Consider the following 16,502-nt stretch of genomic DNA (forward strand, 5'->3'; position numbering starts at 1 on the left):
TTAAAAGTTGGTGGCAAAATTTCTTTTGGACAGAAAATGTATTTTAACAGTGAAATACTTTGAGGCCTCCCAAGGAGTGATGAAGAAGAAGATTATTATATTATTGAGGAATCCTAGCTCTCTCCTCTCTATCCTTCACCTTCCAAATCTGTAAAATGTGACTGAAAATAACTATTTAGCTCATATTGATAAGAATTAAATCAATTAAAATATCAAAGTACATAGGTTATTTCCTGGCATATAGTTAAGTACTTAGTAGATATCAGTCTCCACTATTAAAGTGAGAGAGATAAAGTTAAATGTTTAAGAAATGAACAAAATTTAGGGGGATGCTGTGAAGACAAAAACAAAAATAAGTCCAAGGATGGAAGTTTGTCCAGCAATATCGATGAGTCAGGAGCTTGAGTGGAGACATGAATTGCGAAAATTACTCCGCTGGGTTTGGGGGCTGAGGAATAATAGCTGACTTCTGACCTAACTCCCAGTGACTCGTGTCCTCATGTAGTCTCCTCCCCGAGTGTAGCATGACTTGTTCTGTGAGGGACACCCACACAAGTCACTTTTTGGGCCTCTCGAATAGGGCCTGACAGTGATGAATGGCAGCTTTCTACCCAGGTGCCAAGCCAGGCTAATTGAAGAATAGGTATTATGTGGTATTACCTACATAAAGTGTCTGTATATGCAAAGTAATATTATATAGTACATATAAATGGGAAAATATAATTAAAAAGTATAAAAACAGTCCTAAATTCTTAAACCCAAGTCCTCATAGGTGGGAACGAGGACACCATGGGATACCTGCAGGATGTCACTCCTTAGTGATTCATTTCTTTGAGGAAAAACAAGTTGAAGAAATATGGCAATTCTGAAATGTTTTTACTCATATATATGTTATTTGCATTAGACATTCTATACTTTTCTATATTCTTAAAATATTTCAAAATAGTTTCCAATTAAAACAGAAAATACATATAAAGGAAACAACAGGAAATGTTGATTAAGTTTTACACATAAAGATGTTCTTGATAGAATAATAATTATAATAATAATGAAAACAATTTAAATCATCAATAATAAGCCAGTGGTTCTCTGAATTCCAGAATTCAAGTAAAATCCATATAATTTACTATATAACCAAATAAAGTTTTGTTTTTTTTTTTAGATTTACTTATACATACAAAACTAGGGTGCAGGCCAGAGGTGCAGGGGTGGTGAGAGGATTCACCAGAGACAGATCAGGTAGCAGAACAAGCAGATCAATGAAGTACAATGCGAGGGGAGCAGCTGGTGGGTCAGGAGAGTTTTGCCATGCCATGTGGATCACCACCAGGGCTGGGGATCGAACTCACACTGAAGCAGCTGTGGCCAGCTTGCAGAGCTGCGTCCTAACCCATTGTACCACCAGGGAGGGTCCTGAACAAAGTTATTTTTAAGAAGAAATTTTATTAAACAATGCAAAGTCAAAAAGCAGGATATAAAATGAGGTGCAGTATTATCTTAATTCTGTTTGTATTAAAGGATATTTGTGAGTTTATATATATATATATATATATGTATATATGTATATATATATATATATATATGTTTGTGTAGGAAATAAGTCACAATTGTGTGTGTATTCTATAATATAGATGGCATTACTTTCTTCTGTATTTCAGAAATGTAATATGAGAAGCACATAAAATTTTTAGATAACATAGATATTTAAAATGTTTAAATATAGCCAGTCAGATATGTAAATGAGCACATACTTTGACATGAAAATATGCTATCCACATAACAATAACTGTAGCATCCACGACAGATGGATATAAGTGACATTTAGTCTGGCCTTTTGTTGCCTGACAGAAATGCATCAAGTTAAATGGATACGGCTTCTGTTTTAAGATCACTAAGACTTTGTTGCCCAATATCTACAACTGTACTCCAGACGTCTCCCCAAGCTTTCGGCTCATATATCCTACTGCATTCCAGACATCGCTATTTGTAAGTTACATAAACCCTGACTCAATGCCTCAAACTGTAGTCATCTCCCCTCCCTTAACTGCTCCTTCACTTTCATTTCTTGCCTCAGTAAATGCCACAGCATGTCCCTAGTTGCCAAGTCATTTCAGATCTCTCCCATCTCTCCCCAAATCCAATGGATATTATTATGTCTTGTCAATTTTCCCTCTGATATATCTCTTGGAACCCCTCATGCCAACTTCTATGCAAGAGCTTCTCTTGGTGAGATCTAAGGATTGGGAAGTCATCACATGTAGCCCAGGTCACTAGAGCAGCCTAAAATATTTGCTTAAATGTTTCTCTCCTTCCATTTCAGTCGTCAATTGCCTTGTGCTCTTTCTAAAATCTGTAATCCAGTACAGAAGTAAAGTCGAATATTCTGATAGTCATACAATAAATTTTTCCTAAAAACTGAAGAACAAGTGTCTGATACAGATGCAATGTCTGTCGCCCCCCTTCCCTATAACCAAAACCCTGGTTGTCTGACTGATTCATGATCAGCCCATTGAAATAGTCACCACAGCCCAAAGCACATGACTGAAGGGGAAAATGGACATTTGCTTCCTCAGTAATCCTTCTATTTTTGTTTCTAGAAACTGGAACATACTCCCTTAGACTGTTAGAGAATAGGAGGTGGGAAAATATTTCTACTGCATCTCTTGTATTATTCTACTGAGTTTCATCAAGCTAGGGAGAAAATAAAACAATTAATTGGGTGTGGAAGAAACTGGAGAAAGAAGAAACTATCTTAAATCAAAAGCAAAATATATAGCATTTCTATAATCTCCAAAGCATGACAATTTTGGTTTAGGAAATCTATAATTGTTTTAATACTCAGAGGTAAACTTTCCATGCAGTAAAATGATAAACACCATTTTGTTTTGGTGGGTTTTTTTCTTCTTAATTCATTGGTGTATCTTATGGGAAGAATCAAAATAACACACTTAGGAAGCAACAAAACTCACTCCCAAGATGATATATTGAAGGATGTGTGATAATTTTGAAAAGATATTTAAATGGAAATAAGTTGTCTGTGAACTAGTGATATCATTTAGCAATGAACTGTGGATAATGGATCTCGTTTTCTGTACCTAGGTTTGAAATATTTTTTAAATATATTGATTACATCATCCTTCATTTTTTGCATAACATATGGTTTTCCCATGACAGTCCCACCTCCAACTCCCTGTGAACATCACCATAGTCCCTTGTGCCGTTCCCACCCTGTCCTGGTCCTTCTCCCTGCTCCTCCCATACAGAATGTCTTTGATCTATGGTTGCCCATAATTTTGATTTTTTTTCTTCATTATAGTTACTTTTTTTTTCTGATCCCTTATTTGGTTTCTCTACATTTGTATTTTTCTTTCCCTTTCTGTATTTTTTCACTGAGCATAATCCCTTCCAGCTCCATCCATGTTACTGCAAAGGGAATGAGCTTATCCTATTTGATAGGCTTGAAATTTTTTAAAAGGTAAGACTTTTAACATAGTTTTAGAAGTAACAGACTCTAGAAATATTAATAGAAAATTAGGAATGGCATATAACATCTATCTATGCTGGACACTGTATAAATTTTAAATACATTTTTGAAAATTAGATTCTTTTTACACTTTCATTTTTAGCTGATAAAACTAAGATCTATAAAACTTAACTAATTTATCCAAAGTCATACACTGAGTGATAAAAAGCCAGTTTACAAATGCCATCTGTCTGGCATCTGATCAATTATCATTAAACCAGTCAAAGATAAGATAAAGTTGTATTTAGTGGGAATAAATTATTAAGAGGATCTGAGTCCAGAAAACTAAATGAAATGTCCATGAACTCCTAGAAAGATGACCACGAGAGCTCTGGAAAGAGAATGGAAGTCAGTGGCATTTTAGAAAATCTTACTTGGGGCCCCTGTGGACTTCAGATAGTTGGCACCTGTTTTGCATTCCATCTCTCAGGCTTGAGATTCCCAGCCTGGCTAATTTAGCAGAATATGTAACAAAGGGGCACAGTGTCCAGAACCAATCTGTAAAAGTTCATACCCTTCATTGCTAAACTAGGTTCTATTCTTGGATTCAAACATACATCCACTCCTTGCCTTCTTTGCTGGTCTAACCACAACCTGCTGTCTGGTGTCTTTTCTCACCTTGACCCTGGTCTAATTTGGCTTTCCACCTGGCCCTTATACTTTACTTCATTTTTAACTCCTTTTGGTAATGCAAATTTCCATTTGGATTGCCTTAAATTTTGTCAGGGTAAAAACAAATCTGGTGAAAGATAAAATATTTATTATTATTCACAACAGTGTGCAATGTCCATTTTGAAAATGGAGAGTCCATGAAATTTTTTCATGTTACATATGGTAATATAGCTGCTAAAGGAATTCCCAGTTTGGATGGTGAACTGCTTTGAGATACAGGAAATATTAAGTGATAGGAAGGTTAATCCCTCAGGAAATTATCCAAGCAGTTAAAGTCATAAATGTAAGTGAGGAAGGAAATGAAAATATTACTCATTATAGCAGCTTCTCTAAGGGCGGGGAAGAGAGGAAGCATCAGTTTCCTCAGTCAATGATGTTTTCCAGCTATATTTTTCAAAAATCAAGTACCAATTAAGTTCACAGACACATAGCCCATGTCAGAACTTTGTAATTCCAATTCCTTAGTTCTACATTATCATACCCAGTTTTCGAATTTTACAAGACCATAAACTCTAAAAATTTGCAATGGTTGCAAGCAGTGACTCAAAAAATACAGGAAATGTTCTTACGAAAAGAAATCCAAAAAGCTTATTTTCACAAATAAGCATTTATGGAAATTCTGAGCTGAAATGTAAACAAAACAAAACTTGTGTCCACAAATTAAAAACTGTGGCTTCAATTCAATTACTCTTTGCTGAAGACATGTTCAGTACTAAGCAAGCCTTTGGTGACAACCTAATACAGGGATGCAAAACAGCTAAGCATATTATCAAAAGCAAGTCACAAATTAAGCATTTTAAAGATTATCAGAGCTCATCCACAAGTAGCAAGAGGAAAGCAAATTTTCTGAGCTAATGAGCTAAGGAAAGAGGGAAGTGAAGTGGAAGAGACTGATTTTTGTCATGGATTTATTTGTATGAAACAGCAAATATTTTTAAAAGAATTGTATCCAGTGTCTCTTTGAAACATGGAGTTCCATTATTCCTGTGTCTGTTAGTTCTGTTTTGGAAATGATCATTGTTTTAAAAGGAAACACATCATGGGTAGTGCCTTAAAAAAATAAAAGAATATGGATAACACACTCTGAGTTTGCCCTATTCCACTCTGGGTCTTACTGAGGGATACTGTGAACAACAGACACAGCTTTGAGGTGGGGGTGAAAGGGTCTGGCTTTCTTCAGTTAAAATCACTTTGCTTGCTTTCTCCTAGATTTGTACAAAAACTTCAGAAAGAAAACAGTTACTCATCATGTGTCCCTTTCTTGTACTAGGTCTATTAGCCTAGTGTATATTTTTTTTCCAAACGAGAGACTGATCTGGATTGTGGTCTGCTTGCTTTTATCTGCTTCTTACTGATTCTCACAAGGCAGACATTCCATTGTGCTGAGCAAAGAGGATGTTGAAATCAGAGGTGGGAGTCCCCTGGGGCCAGTAGGAGCCACTGAGTGGACTTCTCTTCCCCTCTTCCTGCTCTCACACTGAGTTACAACCAGCATTTCTCAGAGATCAATAAGAGCTTGCAGAGTTACATGAATTTGAGGCACAGAAGAGAGATTCTAATTAAGCAATTAAACTGTCAGTAGGAGGTCACTTTCATACTCAGCCTTCGTGAAAGGAAACATAATGGAGCCATTTTCATGCTGACCATACAGGGCCAAGCCCAGCCCATGGGTCCCCCTGATGTCTTAGCAAGAAATACTCACAGTGTGTCATTCAAGAGAGCCCGAGGGTAATCACACAAGCCACTCAAAAGTGACTGAGCAGAAAGTGCAAACATATTATCAAATTAGCTGAAATTTGAGTGCTAGTTGAGCTTTCATATTAACTCCCCATGATGTCATCAACATTTCAATAGAAGTAAAAAAAAAAGTGTTTCTCCTCTTTTTCATTACAGCAGCATGAAATTCTAGAAAACACACTTTTGCAATGTTATCTAAGTTCTCATGTGGTTCAAAATAGTGAGATTGTATATTAATAACAATGCCAGGCTGTGAAGTCAGCACAACACATTCCCAAATGTGTTGTCTGCAATTTTCCACTAAAACAATGATCACTGCTGGAGAAGAGACAACAAAAATCATTGATTCATTTACTCAGTTGTACATCCATTATAACTCATGCATCAAACAGATTGATACTTTTGGGACACAAAGACTACAGCCAAGAGTTATGTCACAAGAGACAAAAAACTGTGCATTACTGTTCCATTTTTTAAATTTTCCTTTTCTTCTACTTACTGAATTTTGCCCTTTTTTCTACAGAAGAACTGGGGTGTAGAAAAGAGGTGTGGCAGGGAGGAGAGGTGAGAGGATTCCCCAGAGAGAGAGAGTGGGGACCAGAACAGGCAGATTTACTGAAACACACTACTGAGGGGAGTAGCGGGTGAGCGAGACAGGAGAGATCTACTGAGCCATGTGAGTCAGGGATCCAGCTTCCTGGCCAGGGATTCAGCTTGGACCATAGGGATGAGTGATAGTGCTAAGATTTAACCCCTAGGCCATCAGACAGTCCCCCTGAATTTTGCCTTTTTTCCTACGAAGCCAAGGGGGATGACTTAGGGTTACTTGTAGGCTTACCCTGCATTCACTTGGGAACATGGGGCACATTCTATGACAAGAAGAGTGTTCTTTTTTGGAATAAGTATAGCAATAATCTTTTTTTTTTTAAAGATATACTTTTTTATGCATCTAGAGCTGGGGTACAGGCTAGAGGTGCAGGGGCGGTGAGAGGCTTCACCAGAGACAGAGTGGGGAGCAGGACAGGCAGCTCAATGAAGTACACTGCTGAGAGGAGCAGCAGGCGGGTCAGGAGAGGTCTGCTGCAACATGTAGATCACCTCCGGATGTGGATCACCTCAGAGGTCAGGGATCGAACTCATGCTGAAGTGGCTTTAGCTTCCCTGTGCTGTGCTTTAAACTGCTGTGCCACCAGGGAGGGCCCAGCAATAATCTTTTACTGAGGTTGATGGACTTATCCCTCAGAAGGTGAACAGAGGCTTCGTGCTGTCTGAGACTTACTATGACTCCTGGTGTGAACCTGCTGCCAGCATCTCCTAACCCTGTCCAATCTTCAGTCATGCCTTGTTCAGCTCTTCCTACCCATAAACACAACTCCCAACTAGATCCTGTCCCCCAGTTTCCTCTGTTCAGCTGGATTTCCCCAAGCACCCAAACTTACAAACGAGCAAACTAAGATCCCAGGCCATGAAGACAGTGAGTGCTCATGTCACACCAGAAACTGGTGGCTTGCAGTGTCCAGCACATACGCCACCCCCATAATAGAATGGATGAATGGAATCCAGATCAACTGATTTTAAAGCAAGAAAGATTTCCTTTGCTTATTTGAAGTCTTAACTCTTTTCCTTATATTGACAAATGAAATCTGGTTTCCTTCCTCTGACAGAGAATTCAGTATCCTTCCTAAGTAACCCTCATTTTATTTTGTTTTTCAGTTGTCCTTTATGCACATTTAGGTCCCTACAAGTAGACTGTATATTCATTTTTTTCCCCCAAAATCCTTATTCTTACTTTAGGTTTGCTTGTATTTTAGTGTTGGTCTTATTAACTTCTATCCAGTCTTGATCCTGACCCTTCTGGACCTCTATTTCTTATTTAAAATAAGAAAATGACAATAAATCATATCTATTTTTTCTTTTTAACCTTAAATCACTTTATGTATCCATGTGCTTATGATTATTAACCATCATGACTATTAAAATTGATATTTCCACCTTACAATCCAAATTGTTATAGGAATTTTTAAAACTTGATGGTTTTTCCCTTATCAGCATAATGTACCTCAGTATTGAATAGCACTCTGGAGCTCTATTAAAATTTCCCTGAACTGGCCCTCCCTGGTGGCGCAGCGGGTTAAAGCGCAGCACTGAGAATCTAAAGCCGCTTCCTCATGAGTTCGATTCCCGCCTGCCCCGGAGGTGACCACATGACGTGGCAGACCTCTCCTGAACCGCCCGCTGCTCCTCTCAGCAGTGTACTTCGTCGATCTGCCTGTTCTGCTTCCCACTCTGTCTCTGGTGAAGCCTCTCACCGCCCCTGAGCCTCTGGCCTGTACCCCAGTTCTGTATGCACAAATAAATAAATCTTAAAAAAAAAAAAAATTTCCCTGAACACAGACATTAACTGGCAGCATCATTGGCAGCTAACTATATTCCTCTTTGTTAATGACTCTGTCCAAGCAACAGAACCATTAATGAGAATGCCTCCAAAATGAGTGGCTGGCTTTGCATGAACATAAATTGTAGAGATATTATATAAGACATTGGACTTTATAGTACACTTCACATCTGTGTCCACCTATCTATTAAGGTAGACTGCCAGTGGCTCAATGTCACAAACTTCTAGACTACTAACTTTAACTTGGAGCCAAGCTTCCAGCCTCTGCAGTGTGACAACATCTGGTTCCAAACCTCTCCACAAACCCCATCTCCATAACTGAGTTTACATGGCAACCCATAGTAGATTTCTACCTCAATTTACCTGAAAGGTCCTTATTCACTTTTCTTTATCTTTTGTAAAGGTGCTTATATATTATTAAAAAATGGTAGAGCTTATATATGATTTTAATATAATTTTAATATAAATAAACTGACAATTTAGAGAAAAATATCTCATAGTTGGTTATATACTATATTTGTTTCATTCTGAAAATACAAACTTTATAGACCAAATCTTGTTCTTGCTTAGATTTGACCTCGGCAGAACCACTCCATTGATTACACCATTTATATGTTACAGTTTCTCCTTTTTCCACCAAAACCCTGTCCTCTCAATGATTATGGTTCTCCATTGTAATTAATAATGATAAATAGATTTCTGTTGTTTTTGCCTTCCCCATTCGTTTATAGTTCTTTATGCCTCAATACTATTCACTTCCATTATTCTGAAAAATTTGCTAAGAAGCTCTTGTACCTCTTAAGTCATTGTTATCTGAAATCCCTCACTTTTTCCCACACCAATCCTGATCCTTAGAAGGTTCTCAAAGACCAAATTGAGAGGTTTTGTTTCAGTCCTCATCCTAGTCAACCTCTGCTGGTTTTGATACTTTTGATCATGCACTCTAAAAGTGGATTCTTGCTGAATTCCTTTATGGTTCCTATTTCCCACCTACCTTTCTGAGAAGTCCTTTTCTGTTTTTTTTTTTTTTGTTTTGTTTTTTTCTTTTCTTTTCCTTGATCTGCCCTTTAACCAGTGCTGTTTCCCAAGAATTTGTTCTTTTGACAAAATCCTCTGATAAATGGCCACGATGACTTTATGAATTCAGTAGTCATGCAAATATATGTAAATTGCCCTCAAATGTATTGTCTAACTCAGATCCCATCTTAAATATTGAACTCTATAAGGGACATATTGTAGACTTTCAAATTAAAAGTTTTCAGATCAAACTCTTAACCTTTTAATTCACTCAGTATCATCTTTGTTCACTCTTGTTCAAGCAAATGGTATTACCTCTATCTTTAATATCATCTCACCACCCACCATATAATTAGCCACTTAAGTTTTGGTGATATGTTAGCATAAGCGTTCTCTTTCTTTTCTCTCCCAAGAGTACTGCCCAAGATTTAGCCATAGCTTCCCAGATAGAACTTATGTGAGCCTTTTTTCTGTTTGCCACTGTTATCTGTTATTATTGTAAAGTATGAATACTTTCTTCCATTTTACAGAAATGTTTCATCAACCCATACTAGATTATCCTAGAGGATAATCTCAGATTATAAAATTACCAAATCATGAATGAATTTGTGCAATTTAGAAGTCTTCTATAGACTCTTAGTTCCCACATGTTCCCAACACATCTGTGCACTTTCATACTTCTATGAAATTATCCTCCTTTGGTCCCCACATCCTCCTCTCCTGACCTTGTTACCAATATATACTAGTAAAATACTGCCACTTAAATGTCATCTCCAGTGTGAAATCTCTCTTGACTTCCAAGACCAAATGAATCACTCCTTCTGCTTTCTCATGATTATTATTATAATTTATTGAGCCCTAGGGACACTAAATGCTTGGTATTATGCTACAAGAAAGGTTCATAAGTATGTTCCAATTTTCCTGAAGACCTTGAGGGCCTGAGTCACAGATGAATAGCTCCAACCTTAGCTCCTACCTCATTTTGCCTCATGGTATTCCACGCCACTTCCCCCTTTCAGCTCACTGAACATACCTCTAAGGGGACTCACTATCAGCATCATTATGACTGTGGTAAGTATCAATCAAGAAATTTCTATGTGACAAGTAGATCACTTGCTCATCTCAACTATTCCAGCAGATACCCCATGTCACAGTTTAGGAAACAGAATTTGGAAGAACAATTTTCTTTAAGGCAACGCAGCTATAAAAAGGCAAATGCACAGGTGCACCCACAAGAGCTGGACTGAACAGAAGCATAGTACTGATTCTTGTTTGAACTATTACATTTGGGATTTTAGTTTGTTGACCAGACTGAGCTCCTCTAGGCATCTGTCTTTGGGTTTATTTTTCTTTCTCTGTGCCTACGACCAGATTATATTTGAGGTTTTACTTCTTCCTGTCTGGTGGCTCCTGCTGCAATTTGTTAAGTTAGGCCCAGGTGTAAGCAGAACAGGCAGAGGTTAATAAGAAACACTGCCCGTGCATTCCTACTTCATGCAAGTGCAAACCCTACTCATAACCATAGGGGAAACATGGAACTGGTTGTGCCTCGGACTTGGAATTTGTTTTGGTCACACACCTTTGTATGTTGAATTCTCTGGAACGTTGGCTTTACCAAAGAGAGCTATGCTTAGTATCATACATACTACAGGGAGGAGCAAGTGTTGGTGAAATGCTGCCCCTGTCAAAACTCAGAGGTAAACAGTTTGTCTCTTGAAGGTTCTTCTGGCTTTGTGCTTTATTTCACCTTCATTCATTTGTTGTTGTTGTTGTTATTTTAATTGACATAACTTGGTTTACAACAATGTATATAATTCAGAGGTCTAGGATCGTACTATGAGTGTCATGGCGGCAGAGTATGGTAACGTACATCTGAAGAGATGCGGTCCTACACCTCACCTTCATTTCTTAATGACTATTTAGGAGAACATGGAGTTCCTGGTTGGCAGTTATTTCTTTAAAAAAAAAAAAACTGAAGCTACGGTTCCATCACTTTTTTCCTACCAATTATTACTGTTGAAAAGTTAGGATATAATCTGTCCCTTAATAAAAGTTATAGATATGCATCGTTTACCAGTATTTCAGCCAGCAAACAACCGAATCTATAAAAGAGGTCTCAGAAAGCTATACCATCTAGGTTTGTAAATTAAACACTATGACATTTGCACAATAATGCCACATTTCCTGGTCTATAAGTGTCTTATGTGATATGTGGTACAATCTTTTCCCATACACACCCACTCCCCTGGTTCACGGTAACATTATTTTTCCTTCATCTTTATTATTTATTTATTTTTAGGTAAGTCTTCCTATTTATCCTGCTGGACTATTTAGGTTTCTTGAGATTCTTCTTTTTGTAAACTGATGTCTCTCATCAGTTTTGTAGAAGTTATAAATTCTTTCAATTTTGCTTTGATTTATTTTATCTCTACTTTTCCTTCTGGGATTCCAGCTAAATATTTATTATATTTTTTTATGTGTCCTCTCCACAATATATCTTAATCACTTTTCTGTATTTTTCTTTCTTTTGATAATATGTGCTTTTTTCCTTAGATTATTCTGATCACTATTCCTTTATCACTATTTGCTTAATATACAAAAAAAATCTTTCACTAAGTTCTTAAATTTCAGCTACTATCTACTTCTAGAATTTTAATGGCTTCTTTTTCATATTTGCAATGTCACTGTTTAATAATTTGCTTTACTTGATAAAAATTTTAAGTGTGATTTTCATCTCTATAAACTCAGTAACCATTGTGGTTTACCAACCTGGTAATTTTTGTATCTGCGCCTAGTAATTTTAGTCTGGCACATACAGAATGTTTGCACTGTTTGTTTCCACTGCTCCCAACTCATTTGTAGTCATTTATGTTACATTATCTCCTCATGTACATAGTATCTGTGATAGCATGCTGGTTACTGCATCTCCCTTGAAAAAAGATTTTGAACTCTTTTGTCAGATTTTCAATGTCTAGTACATTAGCAGTATGGGGTTCCCCTTCATTATTCCATTTCTTGGAATTTGGGTGGGCCTTTCACATGACTCAAAGCTGAGATAAAGTCTCTGTGAAGCTGTTTTACTTCTATTTTACCTAGGACATGAGATAGTTTACCAGGATTTCTCATCTATTCAGGTCCTTGACTCAAACTCTGCTCCACTTTATACTGAGTGACTCTCAGAAGTGCCACTAACTCCTACTGGGCCAGAAAATGCCCTATAGGTAAAAGCAATCCCAAACACTAGATCCATACCTCCCTCAAATATTAACCTAAATGAAATATCAAATTAGTTATTTGTTGCACTTAGGGAACTATTTTTAAACATCATCAAAAATGCTTAAATTTCAGGGGAGTTAATCCAAGCTACACCTTCAGTTTGCATAATGCTCTGATAGCTCTGAAGAGTCATTTAGAAGGTTAACAAGTAGTGATAAATCAACTAATCTTCAAGTGGATTAATGATTTAATCTTTGAAACAATACTTGGAATCATAACACCAAACTAGACTACTTTGAATGATGTGAAAACAGTGGTGTTTTCTTGATTAAATTTGAAAGTCAGTTGGAAGAAATTGTATATGAGAAGAAATTCTTATGTAAGAAGCTAAAATAGAAACATCCATTAGCTAAGAGAATCTTGTTTATATTTGAATGAAATGTCTCCAAGGACAAATGAAAGATGAAAAACTTTTGCTAAAAAATCAGGTAACCGGGCCCTCCCTGGTGGCACAATCAGCTAAGCACAGCACTATGAAGTTATAGTAGCCACTGGAGCACTAGTTCAACCCCTGGCCAGGGAGGTGACACACATGGCGTCACAGACCTCTCCTGACCCGCCTGCTGCTCCCCTCAGCAGTGTACTTCATCCATCTGCCTGTTTTGCTCCCTGCTCTCTCTCTGGTGAATCCTCTCACCCCTCTACATCTCGACCTGTACCCCAGTCTATATGCATAAATAAATAAATCTTTAAAAAAAAATCAGGTAACCAAAAACTTCTAAACAAAAAGACCATTTCAAAATACAACCTCATTTACTCTCACATTTAACATAAAGCATTCACTTTGGGTGAGAAAACATTAAAGTTGTTGGAAGTAATGAATGTTGTCATCTAACAATCGCCACATCCTTTCTACATTTCCCAATCTGTTCTGTATGACCCTGACCTGTTTAAGTAGCTGATCATCTAAAAAGTATAACCTGTGAGGTCTCCAGATTCTCAATAATAGTTAATTTAAACTAGTAGTGATAAAATCACTCCACTATATGTTCCTAGTCTCTCTTACCATCAGTTTTGGCCAATGATAGGTAAGGGTTCTTCTATAAAATTTTATCTTAACTAAACACACACACACACACACACACACACTCAGAAACAATGAACACTATTCCTTCTCCATTCTCCAGACTTGAGCTCAGGATGGTTCAGATCTACTGCAGCCATTTTGTGATCTTGAGGTAGCAAACTCAAACATAAAGTCAACACACTAAGAAATTTCTAGTTAGAAAAAAGGGAAATAGCCTTTTATTTTAAGATGCCAAAAGTTCAGTTTCCTATGATTTGAGATTGAAAGCTTCCATAACTAATACATTTACTAAATATGCTCATATAGTAATATGGCTTTGACCCAGGTTTGACTGTAAACAAAACATGAAAAATTGTGGTACTTACCATAATGCAAGAGTCCTGGGGTTCAAGGTCAAAGTCAGTGAAGTTCAAGAGCACACGATGATTTTTTGCTACTCGAATGACCCATGAACAATCAGTGTTACTCCTATAAGGACTGGGATAATTTGGAGAATGAATTTCTCCACTGGGAGCCTGGAAAATACCACCACAACCTGTAGATGGGAAACCCAATTCAGTAATGAGATTAGACTAATCCCTGTTGTATAAACTTTATACCATAAGCTAGTAACATAGAATAATACGTTGGTTTAACCAACAGTTTTATGTAGTCTGTGGTAAACATTATTAAGGATAGAATATGCCACCCCAAGAAAATGAAAGAACACTAATAAAATACTTCAAATGCATTTAACACTTTTACCAAAAGTTACTTTAAAAATACTGAAAATAAATGCAAAAAAATAATGTTTTCATAAGACATAAAAGGTCTTATTTTCATTGTTTTCTAAAACTACAGCAGACAGCAAGAGTAAGTATCTCCTTCCAAGAATTTCGATAATTCAGTATGTATGCTTTTATAATTTAAAATCTGTGTTTTGAAAAGTTACTATTCTGTATTTAGCAGTTACTCAGTGTTTGTTTCTATGTTGTTACCAAAAACCTATCAGTATTTACTGCTATAATTCATCATTTCTTGGATTTATGATGACATAAACCAATAGTGGAAATTGGTATTATTTTCTAATCATTGAGAATCATTTTGGGATAAACCCTAGATTTGTCTAATTGAAATTATTATAATTCAGTTCTTATTAAGTTTCATATGTTCCTAGTCTCTCTTACCATCAGTTTAGGCCAATGATAGGTAAGGGTTATCTAAAGTACTTTGTACATTACCTTAGAGTTGACTAGAAAAGATAGTAAGATCAAATTTGAGGCTAGTGAAGAGACACAAGTTCTTTGAAAAATTGGTCTGGCCAAGTTCCCTACTTCTGCTCTCACCATAGACTCACACACTTTCCTTATTTTCACAGACAGAATGACTCTTTGGAAATTACAGTCTATCCCTCTTTTAGGGAAAACTATATATCAAAGCAGAATTTGCCATTTCAGAAGTCACAAGTTTATCAGGATGTAGTCTTCATATTTCTCTCCATCACTTCATGAAATTTAACAAGGGCTCAGCTGAAGTACTCACCTCCAGGGATGGCTCGCCATGAGGCGTTGAAGCCTCTACCATTTACAGAGCTGTCGGTCTTAAATCGGATTGCTAGCTCATTTCCAGTGCTGGAGACCTGCATAGGATTCTCTGATGGTCTTTGGGCACATAATTTGGCAATTCTGGGAGCATGAAAGTCAGGGCCTCCATAGATCTAAGATGGAATGGGAACAACAAAAAAGAATTTACATTAAGAGAAATATATTTAAGCAATTTACAGTTCTTACCCTGACTCTGTCACCACCAGCTCCTGGAATTTATTATCATTAGAGAATGAGATCTCAGCTTCCCTAGGTAGGGATGAAACTGCAGCTTGAGATGCACCTTCAAAGGCTCCCTCCTCTTTGCCCTAGGAACACATACCTTTAACCATTATCAAAGCCCTTGCTTGTTTTTCAGCCAGAAGTGTAGAGTTGAACTCAAGAGATTATTCTGGAATCTTCCCTATTTCCTCTCTTCCTTTTTTTTTTTTTTTTTCATGTCTTTATGGGCTTTCCTGCTTTTTTTTTTTTTTTTTTTGGCAGAGGTGTTACTGATAATCAGAATCAAGTCTAATTTTTTAACTCTTCTAGTCATTATTACACTAAACCTAGACATAGTTTTTAACATAAAGTGATTTTCTCTGTGAAAGTTAAGTTCACCAAAGGCTATAGATCATACAGTTATATTTGTAGGATTTTCCACTTTATACTTTGAAATTTTTATATTAGACATTTAAAATAATGTTTTTGCTTCTTCAGAGGGAATGAAAATACCATCTCTGTCAGTGTGTTCTGTGACAGCCTCAGAGCAGATCCTCTTTGTCGACTCCCAGTGACCACTCACAGGAACATCTAACTTTTGCTCAGGAATTGCCAGTGGAACTGGCCACAGTGTCCAGATGGTTCCCTTCAGATCCTCTCACTAGGATTTAGAACTCTTACTGTTTCTCCAATTTCCAACTAGACAACTGGCAGGGAACCAACATCTGGGACACATTCCTCAAGTGTTCCCTTGGTCTCAACCCTAGACCCTGCAGGCTTGCCTAGCCCAGCTGGGTCTCCAGAGCACCTCATACTCTGGTTTCTCAAACACTCCAGGGTCCTGCTTATTTAGTGTGTGTGACGGGGAGAGGAGCAGGAAAAGGGTGGGTAGAGTGAGAAAAGAATCAAAGGAAAAAGGTATTGACCTTCAGATCTGGTCAAACTGGAACTTGTAGGAGGACAATTTTTTGATGACAATTTTTAGGCATGTGGGTGTCAGGGTCCTTCCTCATCTTCACAACTATATGCTCATAACTGTACATTCAGGGTGGGGACCGGAAGCAGCACCTA

General features: G+C 37.2%; 1 protein-coding gene across 1 annotated transcript in view; it reads right to left on the bottom strand.

Moving 5' to 3' along the window:
* The window catches only part of CUBN (cubilin (intrinsic factor-cobalamin receptor)), a 207,718-nt gene that overhangs the window by 99,225 nt on the left and 91,991 nt on the right, over positions 1-16,502 (bottom strand). Inside the window, exons 30-31 of the mRNA XM_004691275.2 lie at positions 15,169-15,343; positions 14,013-14,182 (exon numbers count right to left, since the gene is read on the bottom strand). Of these exons, the coding sequence (XP_004691332.1) occupies positions 14,013-14,182; positions 15,169-15,343 (345 nt within the window). The remainder of the gene's footprint in view (positions 1-14,012; positions 14,183-15,168; positions 15,344-16,502) is intronic.

The sequence above is a fragment of the Condylura cristata genome, unplaced genomic scaffold (assembly GCF_000260355.1).
Source record: "Condylura cristata isolate star-nosed mole 26May11 unplaced genomic scaffold, ConCri1.0 scaffold00030, whole genome shotgun sequence".
NCBI classification, from domain to species: domain Eukaryota; kingdom Metazoa; phylum Chordata; class Mammalia; order Eulipotyphla; family Talpidae; genus Condylura; species Condylura cristata.